This window comes from Callithrix jacchus, chromosome 5 (genome assembly GCF_049354715.1).
Source record: "Callithrix jacchus isolate 240 chromosome 5, calJac240_pri, whole genome shotgun sequence".
Lineage (NCBI taxonomy): Eukaryota > Metazoa > Chordata > Mammalia > Primates > Cebidae > Callithrix > Callithrix jacchus.
This window is the reverse complement of record NC_133506.1, coordinates 66,465,668-66,482,598: the sequence shown is the minus strand read 5'-3', so window position 1 is coordinate 66,482,598 and position 16,931 is coordinate 66,465,668. Positions and strand designations below refer to the sequence as shown.

General features: G+C 52.2%; 1 protein-coding gene across 3 annotated transcripts; it reads left to right on the top strand.

Moving 5' to 3' along the window:
• Nucleotides 1–638: 638 nt before the first annotated feature.
• On the top strand, nt 639–16,246 carry SERPINF1 (serpin family F member 1). 3 transcript variants are annotated; one of them, XM_008996370.5, is made up of 8 exons: nt 639–700; nt 5,500–5,591; nt 8,528–8,726; nt 10,302–10,457; nt 10,828–11,031; nt 13,558–13,700; nt 15,219–15,429; nt 15,864–16,246. In XM_008996370.5, the coding sequence occupies exons 2-8, from the start codon at nt 5,508–5,510 to the stop codon at nt 16,127–16,129; spliced, it is 1,263 nt and encodes a 420-aa protein (XP_008994618.1). In that variant the 5' UTR covers nt 639–700; nt 5,500–5,507; the 3' UTR covers nt 16,130–16,246. The 3 variants fall into 3 exon arrangements, with proteins under 3 accessions (XP_008994618.1, XP_035155298.1, XP_078228597.1); XM_035299407.3 differs by having other exon boundaries at nt 639–1,311; XM_078372471.1 differs by lacking the exon at nt 5,500–5,591.
• The last annotated feature ends 685 nt before the right edge of the window (nt 16,247–16,931 follow it).

The window sequence follows — 16,931 nt, the reverse complement described above, 5'->3', positions numbered from 1 at the left end:
TGGAAGATAAATATGGACAAGCCCCAAAATGGAACTCAGCAATTCCACGTCTAACAATGCCAGCTCAAAAGACTCCCACATATGTGCCCAGGGAAGTGAATACAAGAACGTCAGAGGGGCATCGTTGGTAGTGTCAAATAATGGAGGCTCCCTGAATATCCATCAGCTGGAGACCAGATGAGGAGTGGGAAACAGTCAACAGCCATGAAGAATCACGAAGGAACACTTCCTACATCAACGAAGCCTCTGGAGCAGCTGGGATTGCAGGCTCCCACCGCTATACTTGGCTAATTTTTTTGTATTTTTAGTAGAGATGGGGTTTCACCATGTTGGCCAGGCTGGTCTTGATCTGCTGACCTCTTGATACGCTCACCTTGGCCTCCCAAAGTGCTGGGATTACAGGTGTGAGCCACCGCACCTGGCTCCTTAAGGAAAATCTAATGGAAGAGGAAGGTGTGGAAATGCGTATGCCTTGGGGTACGGGATGGCAGTGCAGTAGCGGGTTAAAGTTAACACCAGATAGTGATGCAATCACAGAATCCAAACTGAGTGCAGGTCGCTTTAAGAAAGGAGTAGCTGTAATCTGAAGCCTGCTGGACGCTGGATTAGAAAGCAGCAAAAAAGCTCTTGTGCTGGCTGCAGCCCCTCTGCGTGCAGGCTCAGAGGGACAGGGCTGGGAGTGGAGTTGCAGCGTCCGCAGGTAAAGTCGCTCCCTGGTTGCTCCGATGCTGGGGAAGACGGGAGAGCCTCCCCTGGGCTGGGGGGACACGGGAGAGGCAGGGGCACCCCAGGGAACAGAAAAGAGGGGTGCAAAGGACAGAAGTGGGGAGATGGCAGCCCCTGAATTCTGGGCATGGGGCTGAGTGGATGAGCAAGGGCAGAGGGAGTGGGGGCAAGGCAAAAGGCTGGGACCCAGTGATCCCCAAATCCCACTGCACCTATGGAAGAGGCTGGAAGGACTTTTTAATTAAGTGAGTGGGAAACAGCGGAGGGGGCGGTCATGGGAAGAAAGGGGAGCTAAGCTGTGGGGTCAGGTCTGAGCGGCACCCGGAGGGGCTGGAGCCGCGAGGGAAGGGGGCTTTCAGGCAGCTGCTTCCAGCAAAGGCAGTCAGGAAGGCGTCCCCTGCCACCCAGCCCTGGCCTCTGCTCCCTGGGCTCCCTGCTGCCTTCTCAAAATCAACGGGTGCTGACGGCAAAAGCAACTTCCCAGCACCACCCAGCAGCTGGCCTCGGCGCCCTGCCTGAGGCTGGGATGCAGGACAGCTGGGTCCTTCTGGACGGCCCCCACCACTCTCCTTGGCCACATGAGCCGTGAGTAAAGGCTGGGAGACGATGAGGCTATGGCCTCTGGCAAACAGTGCCCACTATGTAGGTGTGCAGGGCAGGGGACCCGGTCTCAGGCGCTGCAGGGAGGGGCAGTGCTGGGGGCACCCTTCCTGCTTCCCGTGGCGAGCCCCGGGAGGGGTGGTCTAAGCCAAAAAGAAAAGCTGCAGGTTTCTCAGAAACACCACCACTGCCCAGCGGAGGCCCTCCACCCGGAGTGACCCCCCAGGTTCAGTGGGGTTGGGGGCGGGGAGTCCTGTTCTGGGGGCTGGTTCTTCTGGGGTGTGGGAGGTGCAACTCCACGGGGCCCTGGGCTGACGGATGTGTTCAGGTTCCGAGACTGCAGGAAACATTGTTTGCAGCCGGTCCCCAGGTGGTAGGCCAGAGAAGACCCCTCAGAATCCCCCCAGAGAGCTAGGGAAAGGGGGAGGTGCCCTCCCTGCATTGTCTACCAGGCCCACTGCCATGTGGCGTGAGGGCTGTGTGGTTCTGGGAAGGAGGAGGCGGCAGTGGAGGGGTTTCTCTGGGAACTGGCTTTAATCTGAAACACATGTCTTGGCTTGAGCTTGTCTGCCTGTTATCCGCCTAACTTGGAGGCAAGGTCGCAAAAATCCCAGTTTCTCGGTTTCCTGATTTGGGCAATTGTCAGAAAATAAGGCCTGACCTTGGTGCAGCATCCGGGGACCTGCCTCTCCCTGAGCCCTCCCCAACTGGTGAGGACAGGAGTCGGGCTTGGATAGTGCCCTTTGGACAGGGTGGCATCATTGCCTGTGGCCGCAGCCAGCCAAGTCGCCTGCTCAGCCATGAATGGCCACCGTGGAAGCGTATTTCGAGTGTGCCGAGGCCCCCCGTGCAGACCCGACCCTCTGCCTCTCACCGCCTTGCAGTGTTTTCAGTCATCTCTCCTCGTCCCTTATCTAGATGGCTTCAGGTGGAGGATGCGGCCTGTCATTCACACTCCAGCCCCTGTGTTGAGCTCCAGGCCACCTTTGCACCCATGTCCCTTCCCTGCCACGTTCCCTCACCTCACCTCAGCCTACCCACATTGTAACAATGATCTGTCCCCTGATCTGGGGTTTGGGCTTAGACTGTAGGCTAAAGTCCCACCTTCAAGTCCTTGTCACTTTAGTATCCTTAAATACTATGCCAGGATAATGGACGGGCACAATGGCTCACACCTGTCATCCCAGCACTGTGGGAGGCTGAAGTGGGCAGATCACCTGAGGTCAAGAGTTTGAGACCAGCCTGGCCGACATGGTGAAACCCTGTCTCTACTAAAACACAAAAATTAGCCAGGCGTGGTGGTAGGCACCTGTAATACCAGCTACTCGAGGCTGAGGTGGGAGAATTGCTTGAACCCAGGAGGTGAAGGTTGCAGTGAGCCGAGATCGCGCCACTGCACTCCAGCCTGGGCAACAAGAGCAAGACTCCGTCTCAAAAACAAAACAAAACAATTGCCAAGGAGCCTGTCTCCTCCCTCAATTCCTTAGTTCGGCCAGAGGAACTAGAGCGAACAGCGTTTCCTCTCGTCTTGCCTCCTACATGCCTCACTGCATTTTTGGTCTCCAATAAAGCAGTCTACAGAGGCTGGGGTGGGAAGGCTCCTGCCAGCTGGGTGGGGCTGGCTGCAGGCCTGGGTGGTGGCAGAGCCTCTATCTTGCTTGGCAGAAAGCTTTTCCTGTTGTCTTCATGAAAGCCTTCTCCCTGCATGTCAGCGCAGCTCGTGCAAGAGCAGCTGGCTGGGAACACGGGGTCTGCAGAACTCTCGCCAGAGACGTGGCTCGAGGTCGGGTTTAGAAAGCAAGCCAGGCTGAAGCTCAGCAAACTCAGACAATCTTCATCCTGCAATTTTGTCCAGTGGATTATCAGATTTAATTTTAAGGACTAGAGCCAACAGTCACACAATGTCCTCCCCAATTTTCTGATCTAGTTTGTTCTGGGAAGTCAAAAAGTCTGTGCCATGTGGACGGATGTTCGTGTGGTGGCTCATGCCTGTAATCCCAGCACGTGTGAAGGATCATGCGTGCTGCATGGGTGGTGAGGGCAGGGGACACAAGGTCATTCAGATTATACTTTTTCTTTTTGAGATGGAGTCTCATTCTGTCACCAGGGTGCAGTGCAGTGACATGATCTCAGCTCACTGCCAACCTCTGCCTTCTAGGTTCAAGTGATTCTCCTGCCTCAGCCTCCTGAATAGCTGGGATTACAGGCGCGCACCACCACACCCAGCTAATTTTTTCATTTTTAGTAGAGATGGGCTTTCTTTCACCATGTTGGCCAGGCTGGTCTTGAACTCCTGACCTCAGGTGATCTGCCTGCCTTAGCCTCCAAAAGTGCTGGGATTACAGGCAAGAGCCACTGTGCCCAGCAGTTATTTTAACAGTAGGTTATTTTATTTCCATTTAATAAGAGAAAAAATGGTGATTTAGAGAGCTACTAAGACACAGAACTGAGATGGTGTGTGGTGGCATGTGCCTGCAGTCCCAGCTACTCAGGAGGCTGAGGCAGGAGGATCATGTGGGGTGGGAGCTCCAGGCTGTGGTGTGCTATGGCTGTGCCTGTGAATAGCCACTGCATTCCAGCCTGGGCACCACAGCAAGACCTTGACTCCAAAAAAAAAAAAAAGGACACAATTGAAATGTGCACCCAGGCTCTCAGACCCTAGGCCCTGTACTCCTAACCTTGGGAGGAAGAATTTTTTTTTTTTTTTTGAGGTGGAGTCTCACTCTGTCACCCAGGCTGGAGTACAATGGCATGATCTCGGTTCACTGCAACCTCCGCCTCGTAGGTTCAAGAGATTCTCCTGCCTCAGCCTCCTGAGTAGCTGGGATTACAGGTGTGTGCCACCATGCCCAGCTAATTTTTGTATTTTTAGTAGAGACGGGGTTTCAACATCTTGGCCAGGCTGTTCTCAAACTCCTGACCTTGTGACCCACCTGCCTCAGCCTCCCAAAGTGCTGGGATTACAGGCGTGAGCCACCGCACACAGCCAAGGGAGGAAGAGCTTTTGAAAGGGAACTGTTGGAGAAGGGAATGAGCTTCCCATGAGGCCGCAGGTTCCAGACTGGAGAATTCCAAAGGCAGTCTGAGAGTGTGGAGGGCTAGCAGGTGCCAGACTGGATGCCTCCATTCTTGGTGTCCTGTGATTCCATGGAGGAGATCTGGGTTCTGCCCCTTTCTCCTGGGAGCGGCTGCCCCAAGTCTGATCACTGGAGCAGGTTGGCTGCCTCCAGGGCCAAGCCTTGGTACACATTTGTGCCCGGCCACACTCCACGCAGAGCAGCCCTGCTGGGGTGAGGCCCCACTGCTCTGGATGTTTTTTTTTTGAGACAGAGTCTCACTCTGTAGACCAGGCTGGAGTGCAGTGGTACCATCTTGGCTCACTGCAATCTCTGCCTCATGGGTTCACTTGATTCTCCTGCCTCAGCCTCCCAAGTAGCATGGATTACAGGCGCACACTACCACGCTTGGCTAATTTTTGTATTTTTAGTAGAGATGGGGTTTCATCATGTTGGTCAGGCTGGTCTCGAACTCCTGACCTCGTGACCTACCTGCCTCGGCCTCCCAAAGTGCTGGGATTATAGGCGTGAGCCACTGGACCTGGCCTGCTCTGGATCTTTAAAAGCTTTCAGTTCAGGGGCTGGGTGCAGTGGCTCACACCTGTAATCCCAGCACTTTGGGAAGCTGAGGTGAGCAGAATGCCTGCGGTCAGGAGTTTGAGACCAGACTAGGCAATATGGTGAAACCCTATTGCTACTAAAATATGAAAAATTAGCCAGGCATGGTGGCACATGCCCGTAATCCCAGGTACTCGAAAGGCTGAGGCAGGAGAATTGCTTGACCCCAGGAGGCGGAGGTTGTAGTGAGCTGAGATCACTCCACTGCACTCCAACCTGGGCAATGGAACAAGACTCCATCTCAAAAATAAATAAATAAAAGCTTTAGGTTCAAAGGAGGGTCCCCTGATGCAGACAGTGTGACAAAAGCCCAAGCTTGTGGTGTGACTATGGGCCCCGAGGTGGGGGGGAGGGTGGGAGAAACTTGCTGGGGGTCCACTTCCAGGTGGGGGGCATGACAGGGGAAAGTGCCTTCCCCCCTGCCCACTGTCTGTGCCCTGCCTGGAGTGGCCAGCGCAGAAGGTGAGAGCCAGGCTGCTGCCTCGAGCTTTTCCTGCAGGCCCCAGGATGCAGGCCCTGGTGCTTCTCCTCTGGATTGGAGCCCTCCTCGGGCACAGCAGCTGCCAGAACCCCTCGGGCCGCCCGGAGGAGGTCAGTAGGCGGGTGGGAAGGGCGTGCTCAACATTCCTGGCCACTCCTTGGCAGGCAGCATGGAGACAGGACAGGGAACCGAGTCCTGGGTTCCAGGCCAGGGTTGGCCTTTACTTCTCCAGGGTCGGAGTTTCTCCAGCAGCAAAACAAAGAAAATGTTTTGCCTCACCTTTCATGGGACGGAGTGGAGACAAGAGTAAGATCCCAAAAAAGTGAAAATCCAAAGCACTTCAACAAGCCCAGGGCTGCTCCCTTCAGTCAAGATCTTTTCTTGGCCTGGTGTGGTGGCTCATGCCTGTAATCCCAGCACTCTGGGAGGCCAAGGAGGGTGGATCATGAGGTCAGGAGTTCAAGACCAGCCTGGCCAACTTGGTGAAACCCCATCTCTACTAAAAATACAAAAAATTAGCTGAGTGTGGTGGCATGTGTTTGTAATCCCAGCTACTCGGGAGTCTGAGGCAGGAGAATCACTTGAACCAGGGCAGTGGAGGTTGTGGTGAGCTGAGATTGTACCATCGCCAGACTCTGTCTTTAAAAAAAAAAAAGAGACTGCCGTGAGCCATGATTGTGCCACAGTAGTCCAGTCTGGTTGACAGAGCCAGACCCTGTCTCAGAGAAACTCGGTTCTTTTTTTAAACTTTTTTTTTTTTTTTTTTTTTTAAGAGAATCTCGCTCTGTCACCCAGGCTGGAGTGCAGTGGCACGATCTCGGCTCACTGCAACCTTGGCCTTCTGGGTTCGAGCATTTCTCCTACCTCAGCCTCTCGAGTAGCTGGGACTACAGACGTGTTCCACCATGCCTGTGTAATTTTTGTATTTTTAGTAGAGATAGGGTTTCTTCATGTTGGCTGGGCAGGTCTTACACTCCTGACCTCAAGTGATCTGCCTGCCTCAGCCTCCTAAAGTGCTGGGATTACAGGCGTGAACCACTGCGCCCGACCTCACTTTTTGCCTTCTTCAAGGAACTCAGTCTTCTGAGATATTAGTCTTTTGGGGTATTGGACAAATGCATCAACAAATATAAAATGAAGCAACTTCAAATAAAGAAAACTAGCAAAGAGCCAGGCACATGGTGGGCGCTTAGTAAGTGTGGTTGACTCTGCAATAAGGTCAGAAACCCCAACGGTCCCTTCAGGATGGAGGAGACACCAGGGCATGGAAGACAGGGAGGGCTTGAGAGGAGGGTGAGGCAGAGGCCTGAACACAGGGTTTTTGTGGGCTTGGGATGGAGGGTTCCTTACCAATTTTTTTTTTTTTTTTTTTTTTTTTTTTGAGCTAGGGTCTCACTCTTTTGTCCATGCTGAAGTGCAGTTGTACAATAATGGCTCACTGCAACCTTCGCCTCCTGGCTCAAGTGATCCTCCCACCTCAGCCTCCCAAGTAGTTGGGACCACAGGCACATGCCACCATGCCCAGCTACTTTTTTTGTGTATCTTTTGTAGAAACAAGTCCTCACCATGTTGCTCAGGCTGGTCTCAAACTCCTGAGCTCAAGCGATCCACCTATCTTGGCCAAAGTGCTGGGATTAGAGGCATGAGCCATTGCACCCAGCTCCCGATTTTTATTTTCATATTTATTTATTTATGCAATGGCGTGATCTCAGCTCACCTCAACCTCTGCCGAATTCAAGCGATTCTCCTGCCTCAGCTTCCCAAGTAGCTGAGATCCCAAGTAGCTGAGATTACAGGCTTGTGCCACCACATCCAGCTACTTTTGTATTTTTAGTAGAGACGGTATTTCTCCATGTTTGTCAGGCTGGTCTTGAACTCATGATCTCAGGTGATCTGCCCACCTTGGCCTCCCAAAGCGCTGGGATTACAGGCATGAGCCACTGCGCCTGGTCTATTATTTATTTTTTGAGACAGGGTGTCAGTCTGTCACCCAGGCTGGAGTACAGTGGCACGATCTCAGCTCACTGCAACCTCTGCCTCCCAGGCTCAAGCGATACTTGTGCCTCAGCCTCTCAAGAGGCTGGGACCACAGGTGTGTGCCAACACTCCCAGTTATTTTTTTGAGACAGAGTCTCACTCTGTTGCCCAGGCTGGAGTGCAGTGGTGCAATCTTGGTTCACTGCAACCTCTGCCTCCCAAATAGCTGGGACTACAGGCACACACTGCCATGTCTGGCTAATTATTTATATTTTTATAAAATTAAAATATAAATTTTATATTTTTATAAAATTAAAATATAAATTTTATATTTTATATAAAATTAAAATATAAAACAGTGAAACAGTGGGGTTTCACTGTTTTGCCCAGGCTGGTCTCAAACTCCTGAACTTGTGATCTGCCTGCCTCAGCCTCCCAAAGTGCTGGGATTACAGGCATGAGACACTGTGCCCAGCAGTTTTTTTGTGTTTTTAGTAGAGATGGGTTTCACTGTGTTGCCCAGGATGGTCTCGAACTCTTGGCCTCAAGTGGTTCACCCACCTCAGCCTCCCAAAGTGCTGGGATTATAGGTGTGAGTCACTTGGCTGCCAGTTTTTAAAAAGTGTGTCATAGGTTTGTGGCTTACAGGTCACAAGTGTTAAAACCTGGCCATCAGGCCAGGCACAGTGGCTCAGGCCTATAATCCTAGCCACTTGAGGCTGAGGCAGGAGAATCGCTTGAACCTGGAGACGGAGGTTACAGTGAGCCGAGATCATGCCATGGCACTCCAGCCCGGGCCACAGAGTAAGACTCCATCTCAGAAAAAAAAAAAAAAAAAAGACAAAGAACCTGGCCAGCCAATCTCTCTTCTGGGCTCCCTCACCCCGCAGAGAGCTCATGCACAATCAGAGTACACTCATTCCAGTACTAGGCCAACACAGAAAAATTAAGAAGGACGGTCCAAGGGGCCAGAACCACCACCCTACAGAAAGCCACGAGGAGGTGGTCATTCACTGTTTATCTCCACGTGTCCTTGTCCTCAAACCCAAGACTTCCCGTCTTCTGCCAGGACTCCCCAGACCCCGACAGCACAGGGGTGCCGGTGGAAGAGGAGGATCCCTTCTTCAAGGTCCCTGTGAACAAGCTGGCAGCAGCAGTCTCCAACTTTGGCTATGACTTGTACCGGGTGCAATCCAGCATGAGCCCCACGGCCAATGTGCTCTTGTCTCCACTCAGTGTGGCCACCGCGCTCTCCGCCCTCTCACTGGGTGAGTGCTCTGATGCAGGAAGCCCCAGTTCTGGAGAGGCCGCCTGTGGCTTCTGCGTAAATGTGGCTGAGTTCATTGACATTTCCGCTCAAGGAGGGGTGAAGTAGCACTAGGGGGTTAGCTTGGGGGTCCCAGCTGTGCAAGCAGCTCAGGGCTGTGCACGCACAACCCCAGAAGAGGCTGGGCACCACTGACATGGTGCTTGGCCTCAGGGGCCATTTCTTTCTTTTTTTTTTTTTTTTGAGATGAAGTCTCGCTCTCACCAGGCCGGAGTGCAGTGGTGCGATCTCGGCTCACTGCAACCTCTGCCTCCCGGGCTCAAGCAATTCTCTTGCCTCAGCCTCCCGAGTAGCTGGGATTGCAGGTGTGAGCCACCATGCCTGGCTAATTTTTGTATTTTTAGTAGAGACGGGGTTTCACCGGGTTGACCAGGCTGGTCTCCATCTCCTGACCTCGTGATCCCTTGCTTTGGCCTCCCAAAGTGCTGGGATCACAGGCGTGAGCCCCCACACCCAGCAGGGGCTGCTTCTTGACGTGGTGACTTCAAGGCTAATTCTTGCATTTCTTAAAGAAGCCCATGCCAGCCAGGAGCCTAGGTTCTGGAGACGTAACTGCCCACAAGCAGGAGTGGGCTTGTCCTCACTGAGGACACAGTTGGGTTGACAGGGGAAACTAATGCCAGGTAATACAGAATAGTCATCCTCCCCACCCCCCAGGATGGAGCCTTGCTCTGTTGCCCAGGCTGGAGTGCATGGCATGGTCTTGGTTCACTGCAACCTCTGCCTCCCAGGTTCAAGTGATTCTCCTGCCTCAGCCTCTGGAGTAGCTGGGATTATCAGCACCCACCACCATGCCCAGCTAATTTTTGTATTTTTAGTAGAGACAGGGTTTCGCCATGTTGGCCAGGCTGCTCAAACTCCTGGGCTCCAGCATGAGCCCCACAGCTCTATCCACCCACCTCAGCCTCCCAAACTGCGAGGATTACAGGTATGAGCCACCACACCTGGCCAGAAGAATCTTTTTTATCTTTTTTTTTTGAGATGGAGTTTTGCTCTTGTTGGCCAGGCTGGAGTACAATGGTGCAATCTTGGCTCACTGCAACCTCTGTCTCCCAAGTTCAAGAGATTGTCTTGCCTCAGCCTCCCGAGTAGCTGGGACTACAGGCACACACCGTTATACCTGGCTAATTTTTTTTTTTTTTTTTTGTATTTTTAGTAGAGATGGGGTTTCGCCATGTTAGCCAGGTTAGTCTCAATCTCCTGACCTCATGGTCTGCCTGCCTCGGTATCCCAAAGTGCTGGGATGACAGGCGTGAACCACCGCACCTGGCCAGCATGGTCTTAAGGGCTGTGATGGGAGGAGTACAGGGACTGGTGCCCTCACTCCCACCTCTAGGCCTGATGCCTTTCACGTACTTCAGGGAAATCTCTAAGGAGGAAAATTCCTTGGCCACCTAGATTTTCTCTAAGATCAGCCTACCTGGGCCCTCAGCAGACAAAAGGAATGAGTATAGTATCTGCATTCTGCGAGGGGCTTGACTTGGCCTGGTGTGGTCCACATCCTTGTCTCTGGCAGGAGCGGAGCAGCGAACGGAATCCATCATTCACCGGGCTCTCTACTACGACCTGATCAGCAGCCCAGACATCCATGGCACCTATAAGGAGCTGCTTGACACTGTCACTGCTCCCCAGAAGAACCTTAGGAGTGCCTCCCGAATCATCTTTGAGAGGAGTAAGTTGCCTTTCCAGCCTGAGCTGCCTGAGGGATGTGGGATCTATGCTCCAGGCCGGGGGTTCGTTTCTACACATGGGTCACATAGGCTTAGGCCAGGCCTGGCACCCACGGGGGAGGAAGGGCCCATGAACCCAAAGAGGATTGGAAAGAGGAAGTGGGCTGCAGGAGGCGGTGGGAGGTGGAGGCGTGACGATGAACAGCATGGTGGGGGATCTGCTGCACCCTGTCCGTTGCCTGGGGGTGCCAGCAGAAGTGCCAGCAAGTCACAGAAAGATGCTGGCTGGGAAGTCAGGGCCTGTTGAGCAATAAACCTGAACCTTCAGGCTCTCAAAGACGGCACGCTCACCTCTGTTCTGCCTCTTTTCAGAGCTGCGCATCAGATCCAGCTTCGTCGCCCCCCTGGAAAAGTCATATGGGACCAGGCCCAGAGTCCTGACAGGCAACCCTCGCTTGGACCTTCAGGAGGTCAACAACTGGGTGCAGGCGCAGATGAAAGGGAAGCTCGCCAGGTCCACGAAGGAGATGCCCAGTGATGTCAGCATCCTCCTTCTCGGCGTGGCACACTTCAAGGGTGAGGGCTTCTCTGCTGCTTTCTCATTTATGGTATTGCACTTTACTTATTTTTGAGATGGAGCTTCACTCACTCTGTTGCCCAAGCTGGAATACAGTGGCATGATCTCAGCTCACTGCAACCTCTGCCTCCTGGATTCAAGCAATTCTTGTGCTTGAGCCTCCCGAGTAGCTGGGATTACAGGTGCCCGCCACCACTAATTTCTTGTATTTTAGTAGAGTGGGGGTTTCACCATGTTGTCCAGGCTGGTCTTGAACTCCTAAGCTCAGGTGATCCACCTGCCTCGGCCTCCCAACATGCTGAAATTACAGGTATGAGCCTCCATGCCCGGACCTTTTAAATTTATTTTTTATTTTATTTATTTATTTTTTAAATTTTTTATTTATATATATTTTTTGAGACGGAGTTTTGCTGTTGTTACCCAGACTGGAGTGCAATGGTACTATCTCAGCTCGCCGCAACCTCCGCCTTCTGGGTTCAAGCAATTCTCCTGCCTCAGCCTCCCGAGTAGCTGGGACTACAGGCGTGTACCACCATGCCCAGCTAATTTTTCTATTTTTAGTAGAGACAGGGTTTCACCATGTTGACCAGGATGGTCTCGATCTCTTGACTTTGTGATCCACCTGCCTCGGCCTCCCAAAGTGCTGGGATTATAGGCGTGAGCCACCACGCCTGGCCTAAATTTATTTTTAAAGTAAGAGACAAGGTGTTGCTATGATGCCCAGGCTGGTCTCAAACTCCCGGGCTCAAGTGATCCTCCCACCTTGGCCTCCCACAATGCTGGGATTACCATGTCCGGCTTTCCACTTCTTTGACCAGAGGTGGAGGGCAGGCATCAGATGGGGCTTGGAAAGGGGAGGTGGCAAAGACCTGGCCCAACATGGACACAGGGGCACAGCTTGGGGAGGATCTGGAAACCGAACTCACCTGGAGTGTATCTGCTTGTCAGAAAATCCAAGGGAAAGCATGAATGTCTACAGAGTGTCAGAGACTTGTGGAGAGAGAGAGGGAAAGAGAATGAACACTGGGCCTGTCTTGGTCTGGGCACTGAATGAGATTTCTGGCTTTTGAATCAACAAGATTTATTTATTTCTTTTGAGATGGAGTCTCACTCTGTCGCCAAGGCTGGAGTGCAGTGGTGTGATCTTGACTCACTGCAACCTCCACCTCCCAGGTTCAAGTGATTCTCCTGCCTCAGCCTCCTAAGTAGCTGGGATTACAGGTGCGTGCCACCACACCTGACTGATTTTTGTACTTTCAGTAGAGACGAGGTTTTGCCATGTTGGCCAGACTGGTCTCGAACTCCTGACCTCATGTGATCCGCCCGCCTCAGCCTCCCAAAGTGCTGGGACTAAAGGTGTGAGCCAAATCAGACAAGGTTTAAATCCCAGCTCTGCCTGTGCTATGGAGTAGAACTCTGCACACATTTCATAACATTTCCAGGCCTACGTTCTCACCTTTAATGTCAGGATAATACACCAACTTCACAGACACCTTGTATGTTGTCCCCAAGTTTCACAGCAGCCCTAGTGCTGTACCTGAGACGTGGCAGGTGGTCAGCAACATCCTCTAGGCTGTGGTGATGTGTCTGGAGATCGTTCCACAGGCCTAGTGTGGGGCTAGCTCCATTCAGAGAAGGCCTTGTGGGGTGGCATCGGGTAAGGGCTAGGGAACTCCTGTTAAAATGCTTTGTAACCGTCTATGAGGCACCAGCCAGAGTAGCCCCCTGGACTGGAGAAAAATCCCAAGTGGCTTCCTGCTTCAAGCACTGGTCTCCAGCGAGGGAAAGAGCAGCTCACAGGAAACTAAAGGAGCGTGGCCTTCAGGGGGCGCCGAGAGTCAGCAAGTCACGCCACCTCTTTGGCTTCAGAAGGTTTTCAGCTACGAGGGGACATTCCCGAGGACCTCAGAGGCCTCTTCCAGCTCAGACCTTCCTTGACTGTCTCCCAGAGTCACTGATGGAGTAGTGTACACAAGTTTAGTTTTTGTTATGAGACGGAGTTTCGCTCGTTGCCCAGGCTAGAGTGCAGCGGTGTTATCTCAGTTTACTGCAACCTCTGCCTCAGCCTCCCAAGTAGCTGGGATTACAAGCACCCAGCTAACTTTTGTATTTTTAGTAGAGATGGGGTTTTGCCATGTTGGCAAGGCTGGTCCTGAACTCCTGACCTCAGGTTGATTCCCCCAACTTGGCCTCCTGAAGTGCTGGGATGACAAGAGTGAGCCACCGTGCCAAGCCACCGGTTTACTTTTCTTGCAGGTTATCACAGAACATGTACAATCTAGAGTCTAATCAACCAGATCAACGTGTTGGCATCTGAGTTTGTTTGTGAAGGGTACTCAGGGTCCTGGAAATAACTGTGGGGTCCAAACCACACAGTGAGATAGGCCGATTCCCTGATGCGTCAGAGCCCTTCACAGCTAAGGTTCCTTTAGTCGGGTAATTTTCAACTTACTGTGGGGACACAGCATGGTCCCACTGTCTTTCTGGTCTCCTGGGCTCAGAATATTTCATTCATTTCATTCCAGGGCAGTGGGTAACAAAGTTTGACTCCAGAAAGACTTCCCTGGAGGATTTCCACTTGGATGAAGACAGGACTGTGAGGGTCCCCATGATGTCAGACCCTAAGGCTATTTTGCGTTATGGCTTGGATTCTGATCTCAGCTGCAAGGTCTGTGGGGGCAGGGAGGACGGTGGGTGGGGGGAGGGGACAGAGAAGCAGAATAGTGTAGTGGAAACAGAATGACCTTTGAGGCCCGACAGCTGTGTATATTCTGCCTGCTGTGTGACTTTGAGCTGGTTAGTAAGATCTCTGAGCCGTTCCTCTTCTTAAGATGGGGGGCCGGGCATGGTGGCTCACGCCTATAATCCAAGCACTTTGGAGGCCAAGGCAGGGGGATCACCTAAGGTCAGGAGCTCAAGACCAGCCTGACCAACACGGTGAAACCCTGTCCTTCATTTAAAAAAAAAAAAAAAAGGTGTGGTAGGGAACGGTTATCAACACGGACCCTCTGGGGTTTGCTCTAAGGACGAACATCCTATGAAATGGGTGCTCAAATATTTGTTCTCTCCTCTTTTCTCTTGAGACTTCGCTTCTAGAATTTAAAGACAAACACTGAAAAATAATGACAAGCTCCAAATTGTTGGCATTCTTTTTTTATTTTTTTGAGACAGACTCTTCTGTCTCCTAGGCTGGAGTGCAGGGGTGAGATCTGAGCTCACTGCAACCTTGCCTCCCGGGTTAAGGCGATTCTTCTGCGTCAGCCTTCCGAGTATCTAGGATTACAGGCGTTCGCCACCATGCCCAGCTGATTTTTGTATTTTTAGTAGAGACGAGGTTTCACCATGTTGGCCAGGCTGGTCTCGGACTCCTGACCTGGTGATCTGCATGCCCTGGCTTCCCACAGTGCTGGCAAGACGGGCGTGAGCCACCGTGCCTGGCCACTCACTGGCATTCTAAGGCTCTCATGTGCCCCTGACTTCTTTTAGCTCTCAGTCTGTGACTGCTAGACTTCCTTGGGCCACGGCTGTGACACGATCTCTGGGAATCTGACAGCACTGGGGGAACCCGGGATAGTTTCAGGCAGGGTTGTCAGATCCCCATAGTCACACAGCAGGCGGAATATACACAGCTGTCAGGTCTCACACCGCCAGCTATGCACACACACGTCCATCAACGACCTTAGGGGGCTCTTGGGACCCTGACACCACCCGTTCCATGGACCTTGGGTTAAGAGCCTCTGTTCAGAGGATGCTTTTGCTCTTGGTGGCTGCAGTGGTGCCTCCGAGCCCTCCTCCTGCTGCCTCTGCATTCCCACCCAGGGTTCTCCCTTAGTCCAGCACTCTCCCCTAACGAGTGATCAGTAAATGTTGGCAGAAGGACTTGGGGAGAAAATAAAGACCTGAAAATTAAATTCTAGCTCCTCAGAACCACAGGACATTATTCTTTCAGCAGATACTCAGTTGGTATCAGGCCCAGGTGAGGAAAGACAACAGCACAGTCTTTGAAGAAACATCAGGAGAGGGCTTGCTGCCAGAAAGCAATAACCTAGAGGGGGGTTGCTAAACAGAGGGGCTGGCGGAAGACAAGGCAGGGCCCCACCCCGGGAAAGGGAGGGCAGCTCTCAGCTGTGTCCACCTGCTCTCCGGCTCTCAAGGACTAACCCATGTGCTTTCTCACTTGTCTCAGATTGCCCAGCTGCCCTTGACCGGAAGCATGAGTATCATCTTCTTCCTGCCCCTGAAAGTGACCCAGAATTTGACCTTGATAGAAGAGAGCCTCACCTCTGAGTTCATTCATGACATAGACCGAGAACTGAAGACCATCCAAGCAGTCCTGACCGTCCCCAAGCTGAAGCTGAGTTACGAAGGCGAAGTTACCAAGTCCCTGCAGGAGATGAGTACGTCTGCAAGCCCCTTTTGCTCTTGGGGGGTGGGGTGGGGTCTTTGGGCCCTTTACTTTGGTAAGCAGAACTCAAGGGCTCTGCGGCTTTGTAGGGAGGCCATGGATGATTTCTTCATCCTCATAATGCCAGAAGGGAAGGCTGAACTGCCTTCTCTCATCAGACTCCTTCCTCAGCCTGAGGAGCCACCTCCTGTGACAGGAGCTCAGAACACTGCCCCTCAAGTCAAGTCTGTCCGGCCTGTGTTCTAATCTCTCCGACTTGCTAAGTGCTCCTGGGCGAGTCACTTAACCCTTAGCCAGCTCAGCGCTCTTCATGCCTCACAGAAAGTCAATGGTGATATGCCATCCCAGTTTGCCTGCAACTGGACCCCTCGGTTGGGGTGCCAGGCAGGGCAGGGTTTTAACGGAAATCTCTCTCAATCTCTACAGAGCTGCAATCCCTGTTTGATTCACCAGACTTTAGCAAGATCACAGGCAAACCTATCAAGCTGACTCAAGTGGAACACCGGGCTGGCTTCGAGTGGAATGAGGAAGGGGCAGGGGCTGGGGCCACCCCCGGCCCAGGGCCACAGCCTGCCTACCTCACCTTCCCCTTGGACTATCACCTCAACCAGCCTTTCATCTTTGTACTGAGGGACACAGACACCGGGGCCCTTCTCTTCATTGGCAAGATTCTGGACCCCAGGGGCACCTAATCCCCCAGTTTCATATTCCAGTGCCCTAGAAGAAAACCCCAGAGGGACAGATTCCACACCACCCGAAGGCTGCCCTGTTACATTTCAGTGCATACAATAAAAGAGCTCGATCCTTCACTCCTGGTACTTCCTCCTCCTCCTACTTTGAGCTAGGCTACATTTAATATGAAGAGAAATTGCTCTTTGGGAATTTGTTAGTCCTGTGCTTTTAGCCTGCTTTTATCTAAACTCTGCAAAAAGTCACCATTTATAAGAACTTTTAGGCTGGCAGCGGTGCCTCATGCCTGTAATCCCAACACTTTGGAAGGCGGAGGTGGGTGGATCACCTGAGGTCAGATCAAAATCATTCTGGCTAACACAGTGAAACCCCATCTCTACAAAAAAAAAAAAAAAAAAAAAGCTGGGTATGGTGGCACTCCGCTGTAGTCCCAGCTACTCGGGAGGCTGAGGCAGAAGAATCGCTTGAACCCTGGAGGCAGAGGTTGCGGTAAGTCGAGATCGTGCTACTACACTCCAGCCTGGGTGACAGAGTAAGAAAAAAAAAAAAGAAAAGGACTTTTAGTTATCTGTGTTGGATAAAGCAGGGAACGCTTCTCTGCTCTGGGGTGTTTCTGTACTAGGACCAGTAATCCTCCTGGGAGGGCATTTCCTGCTCCCGTAATCAGTGAAGCATGCTAGAAACCACACATGGGCAGATGAGAAGCCATCTGTAACTTAAGGAGATCATTATTTTACACGTCATTTAAAGAAAGCTTCCAAGGACACAGAAAATGTACCTGAGAAGGCAAGATTCTAATCCTGT